At 36.2% G+C, this 6,175-nt stretch overlaps 2 protein-coding genes across 2 annotated transcripts; one reads left to right on the top strand and one right to left on the bottom strand.

The window, feature by feature from the left end:
• The first annotated feature begins 2,999 nt into the window (after positions 1–2,999).
• LOC120326440 (transcription termination factor 4, mitochondrial-like) lies at positions 3,000–4,409 on the top strand. Its single transcript, XM_039392732.2, has one exon. It carries the CDS (start codon positions 3,146–3,148, stop codon positions 4,292–4,294), a length of 1,149 nt encoding a protein of 382 aa, XP_039248666.2. The 5' UTR covers positions 3,000–3,145; the 3' UTR covers positions 4,295–4,409.
• On the bottom strand, positions 3,930–5,963 carry LOC120326441 (histone-arginine methyltransferase METTL23-like). The gene is made up of 2 exons (XM_039392733.2): positions 5,622–5,963; positions 3,930–5,278 (listed from the first exon to the last, which is right to left on the bottom strand). The coding sequence occupies exons 1-2, from the start codon at positions 5,885–5,887 to the stop codon at positions 4,804–4,806; spliced, it is 741 nt and encodes a 246-aa protein (XP_039248667.2). The 5' UTR covers positions 5,888–5,963; the 3' UTR covers positions 3,930–4,803.
• Positions 5,964–6,175: the final 212 nt, after the last annotated feature.

A 6,175-nucleotide genomic window follows, 5' to 3' on the forward strand; every position in this document is an offset into this window, starting at 1 on the left:
ACTTATAAAAGAGAAAAGTCGGTTTTCGAGAATGTGAATTTCGTAAGCAATTCAGAAGAAAGTGAATTAGATATTGAAGTTGATTTGATAAATAATATTTGGACCTGCTGAAGTATGCGCACCAAAATGGCGCATAACCTGAACTCAGCTTGTGTACCAGGTTAGAGTTCTGGTTATGCGTCATCTTGGTGCGCATACTTCAGGAGTACCTATTATTTATTAGTTTTTTTTTAGACATCTGTTAGTGTCGAAAGTCCTGTTTCTATAATAATATTGCCTTTGTTTCAAATACACAACCACATAAACTGAAAAAAGTCTAATTGTAGTATTGGAACACATATAAATGGACACACCAGGAAACCCCCAGTATCAATTTCTGAGATAGACCTAACCATCCAATGTATAATGTATTTCTGTAATTTTTATCCTACAATTTTTAACTAAATACTGATCTTTATTATTTGCAGCCATATCTTGTTTTATCTGAAGAAGTTTGACTATGATCTAACGAAAGCTCATAAATATACTTGATATTTCGTGGAAAGAGATGTTATTATTATGTTATTTTTATTTTATGTAATATTTCTGGACACTTTATTATGTACAAACTGTATTCATTTAGTTTTCTCGATTTTTCCGGTAAATTTCTAGGTGAGAAATAACTCATTTAATCGTGTTTTTGTGCTTACGATGTTCATTTGTGACTTCATTGCTTAAAAATAAATATGCTTCATAGTTTCTATAAAATATATGCAACTTCTTATGCTGTTTTTTGTTGTACACTGCTTGTCTGAGGAGGTCTGATTTTGGTCAGACAAAACGTTACAGAAATACATTTGTGTTAGTGTGCAGCAGGGCTCTTGAATCACAGAGTTCTTATGCTGTGTTGTTGTAAACCTATGGTTATTGATTTTCTGGGAACCCCCTATATTCAATTTCGCATCAGGATTGTGGAACAAGCTGTTATGCGTTCAGTATGTTCATTTTCATACAAAACTAAAGAATTTATTTAGTTACCAGATGTGCGATACGAAATTCATTTTCTGAGCGTTTTTCAAAGCCTCGTATCACGGCCTATTCCAGTGGTGGGATTCATTTTTTGTCAGCCGGTTTCATCACAAAAGAAGTATTTTTCACCCGGTTCTGTTACAGTAACCAATAATGCGAACCGGTTCACTGATCTCATAAATTTCCGTGAGACGGGTATATAGAAGCGGTGCGAACCGGCTGAATCCCACCACTGCCTATATTCATTGTAAGGATCTACATATGTTTAATGACTTACCTTTACTTTTTAACACCGTCTTAGCATAACTTAACTAATAAAACTAAACAGACGATGGAAAGGCTACAAACTGAGATTCATTAGCCCGTGAACAGCTGATCAAATTTATTGTGACGTCATACAGAAGTCTGCGTTCATTGGCCAAAGTAGAGAATAGGACGCATTGTAGCGCATATTTCTTGTAGTAAAAGCGTCTTTTTCGTGAAACTTTCAACTTTTGGAAATGGGAACAAGGTATTATTTATTACCAAATTTGTAAGGAACATTTTAGAATTATTTCCCTTATGTGCGCTACGAAACTCATTTTCTAGGCGTTTTTCAGGCCCTCGTCTCGCGGCCTATATTCAACATCGTCCACAAGTTTTATCTATTATAGATGAAATAAAGCAGTGGTTCCTACCCACAAAGATATATAAATATACAGTGTGCTTCTCTCTCGTTTTGTCGATATGCTTCCAACTTTTCCAATGCGCGCAATGCATTTGTTATAGGATTTGACAGATATTATTTGCGTCGATTTTTTTTGCATATTCGCATGTTCTTGATTCGTTTCTCATTATATATCAAACGCTAATATACCTCAGCCCACCATACGGTCTAATTTTGGCAGTTATATGAATATGCGTAAGTCGTGGTTAATAAAATGGCCAACGTATCCGTCAAAAACGACCACAGAACATCAGCCAAGATGGTCGGAATAAAGTTATGGTCTAACCCCAACCTGGTTCACAGACTACGGCAGTATCAACTAAACTTCTCTTCGTCCTATACTGAAGACTTGTGTGAAATTTTCCCGTGGAGGCATTGCATTTTTATGATACCAGGCAAAAACAATTGTTTCCACATATATCTGTTGTGCAATCGCCTGGACAACCAAGTTTTTTCAAGAACGAGATCCACATTAAGCTCTAAAAATACAACTCTAATACAATGGTATTTGAACACCCACAAAGTGTCGCATATACATCCATATGCGGCGCACTGGTTGGTAAAATAGACGAAAACTGGCCAAAATCATATGCAACACGAAGAAACTTTGGAAGCATAAATGCCAAGATGGCGGCGATCAAATGATCCCGCGGCGAGACAACGCAAAACGAGAGAGAAGATCGTTCCATATATTTTCAGTTCAGTGTTCATACCTTTTATGGCTCATGACGCCCCCTTCCGGAGGCTTTTGACACGCATGACCCACCTGTTTATTATGTTCAAACAATTCACGCTCAACACCTTCTGAAATACCGGTACCTTATAAATGAAAGTAGATAGAACGGGTAAAGAACGCTTCAACACCCTCCAACTGCCCCTTTGGGCTGGGAACCGCTGAATTGAAGGGCATTTTGGTGATTGTTACGTCTGAAGCCAAATGCGCCCCATACTCCAGTAGTACGATAACGTACTCTTATGACGTTGAACGGCCAGAAGTGCCAGTGATAAACGTTCGCATGATCAGATAAGCAGAAATTTTATTTTAAACTTATGCCAAGTGGACAAATGTTTATTAGTTGAAGGTAGCCTAACGTTATAAATTATCATACATTAATTCTATTTTACCAGATGTCAACAAGTGTTACACTTGAGTTCAGTGGTGGTGCTGAATTACTGTTTGGTCACAATAAAAAACACAAAATAGAATTACCTGGAGTATACTGTTGGACTATCAAATCTCTCTTACTTTGGATTAAAGACAATCTTTTACAAGACAGGCCAGAATTATTTCTTCAAGGTGAAACAATACGACCTGGTATTCTGATTCTTATTAATGACGCAGATTGGGAATTGACTGGAGGCCTTGATTATACATTAGAATCTAACGATAAAATAGTGTTTATATCAACTTTGCATGGTGGTTGAAAAACGATGGCTCGTTTATGCTTCCGTGGTATTAAAAGCATCATGTCCCATACTGATCATATCACACCTCCTTTAGTTTACTGTGGACATAACACTGTTTTTTCAAAGAAAGAATGTTTTTCTAATAGTCAAACAAAAACTGCTGAAGTAGTTGATGTTACAGAACTTGCAGATAAAATACAAATGAAAATGAGTCATTCTTATCACCCCATACCATTGCAAAATATTGCACGAATTCTACAGACCTTTTATGATTTGAAGAGTTATGGAAAACCTGAACTTGCAAAGGGTGCAGCTTATAATCGGGACACAGATCGGAATATCCCAGATAATCTAACAGGCAGTAGTCTGCCTATGAGAAAAGATACCGGAAGTGATCGACTGCTAAGACATTTTGTTCAAATTGAGAACAGTTTGATCAAAAATTTTCAGTTATCATCTGATGAAGCAAAATCATTGAATACTTCTAATGTTATAGATTTGTTACATGGGAGTCTAGGATTTGGCACAAATGTGATTGTTCGGTTTATGAAAATGCATCCAGAGATTTTTGGAATTAATGTGCAGGAGTTGGAAAAGAGGATTGATAATTTGAGATCGCATGGTCTTAGAGAAGGATTCCTGCAAAGGAGTATCTCGCATACACCCCAATATTTAACAATGCCTATTTCCAAGATAATTTCCATGATTAACTTGCTAATTCATGATTTGGACTTCACAGTGAAGGAGTTACCGGAACTCTTCCTATTTGCGCCACAAGTATTTCTTGATCCATTCAAAGACACTGAAGAAAAGTTTCAATATATATATTTCACTATGGGGTACAAAAAACATTACGTTTTAGCAAGGCATGGAATTCTAAGATACAGCCTCAAACATATTAGAGAAAGACACTTGTTTCTTGAACGCAGAGGACAGTTTCAACTGACAGATAAGAATCGTAAAACGACTATCGAAAATCCAAACTTGAAATACATGATTTGCAACTCAGACTTGAAGTTCTGCAGTGAAGTTGCACTTTGTCCGCTCGACGAGTTCATTATATTTAAAGAAATGTTGGCATTGGAAGACACACTACGTGAAAAGTCAAATGCTCAGGATTTCAGCAGTAATAAAGATTTTGCTGATAAATTAATTGCCGAGATGACCAAATGATTTTCAATCAGGTTTTGTTTTCCGCTTTTTGTTCTAATGCAATTGTAGTACTTGCAAGGGTGATCTTGATACAGTTGGTCCAAATGCAATATGGAAAAATATTGATACTTTTGAACCCTTTAATGTGAGTTGCACATGATTGCCAGACACTGTCTCCACTTGTTTAAACTAAGACTGACTAGTGTCAATTCTCTAGATGACGATCATTCCCGAAATATGTATCATGTTCATACAACCACTTAACACAGTATGTTCAGCAAAATAAACTATGAATATTAATATCATTGTTTGTCTTTTATTGAATAAGTTCAGGTGTGAGGCTGTCCACTGGCATATATCTTATATAAAAGTAGCAGAACTATGGGACTATAAACGGTAACAGATAATTGAATGATATGCGGTTGTTAATTTAAAGAATATCTGAAACATCTGATATAATTGAATTTGTGTTGTTGATATGTGACTTGGCAACATTGTACTAAAACTTCAGTAATACAGAATTTTGTGAATTAATCTTTCAAGCTGATTTTCAACATTCGAATTTCATGATTACCGGGCATACCAGAACTCGCAATATCGTGCCCATCGCCACCAAACGAATGTAAATCAATTTCTGCACAGTTTAAATTCCAGAGATGAAGCAAGTCACCAATAGAAGAATTGGCATTTCTAACTTGATATGTGCATAAAAAATAAGGTTTGTCTTCATGTGGGCCAATTTTTGACATTTTGCCTTCAAGCAAGTGGCTTACAGTGAATAAAATCTTTTCGTAAATATTTTCATCAAAAAAGCAGTCAGAACCTAAAATCACATCAGGATAAGGCAAAAGCCCTTTTAGCTGCCCATAGAAAAATGTTGGATTGACTTCTCCCCATCTCAGACCTTCTACCTTGATGCAAGGTTTACGATCCACAAAGTTTAACTTTAATCCGCAGACATCAATTGAATTAGCTGCGCAGGATATCCTACAATTCTCAATTGATCTGAAAACAAAATGTTAATTGCTGTATTATAGATGCAATTTGCATAAAAGTCGGGCCTGCATTATAACTAGTGCTGTCATTTGTTCAAACCTAAAACTTGCTTTGCATCATTGTTAAAAATAATTCAATCAATCCGGATTGTTATGATGTATAAATATATATCTCAACAAAACAGAAATTCATTATATTGGTCAATGTGAGGATGACCTTGATTTTGACCTTTTTTCAATCAAATCAAACTAAGAGATTGGTAAAACTTCCCTCATAGACAGATGAGTTAAACCTCAAGTAGAGGAGTACAATTTAATCAGATATTCATGGTACTTAGCATTTACTGACCCACCTAGGTTGATGAGTGTCATCTGCCAGTGTCAACGAGGCTACATTTCCAGCTTTAGCTGCAACTACACTCGGCAAAGCAGTTCCAGCACCCAACTCCAACACATGCTTGTTGATCAACAAATGTTTTCTTTTATGCCAAATGTATTGCGCCAACACAACAGCACATGGCCACGTATACATTCCATAAGCTGCCTCAGCCTTTTCTGGTATATTAACTACGAGATTTCCTTTTTCATCTTGAAATTGGAATATTCTGTCCGATTCCATAAAACTCCCATCTATGTCATAGGTATCGAGCAGATGGCTTTTGTTATTGTCTTGAGTGTACCGGTATAACTTACAGATATCTGGAAAATAAACATATTTTGATATGTAGGCTAAGCATATTCCAACTACCAAAATATTGGCAAATTCATGCAACGATGGTTGGGATTCGGTTACTTATATGGATGTTCCCCCGACCTTAGGCCTTTTTTGTTTTGATTTTGATCGCTCAGACCGTAAATATATACTACTACTAGATGCCCAACTCCGCTCGCCGTATAATTAACAAAA

The sequence above is a fragment of the Styela clava genome, chromosome 4 (assembly GCF_964204865.1).
Source record: "Styela clava chromosome 4, kaStyClav1.hap1.2, whole genome shotgun sequence".
In the NCBI taxonomy this organism is placed as follows: Eukaryota; Metazoa; Chordata; class Ascidiacea; order Stolidobranchia; family Styelidae; genus Styela; species Styela clava.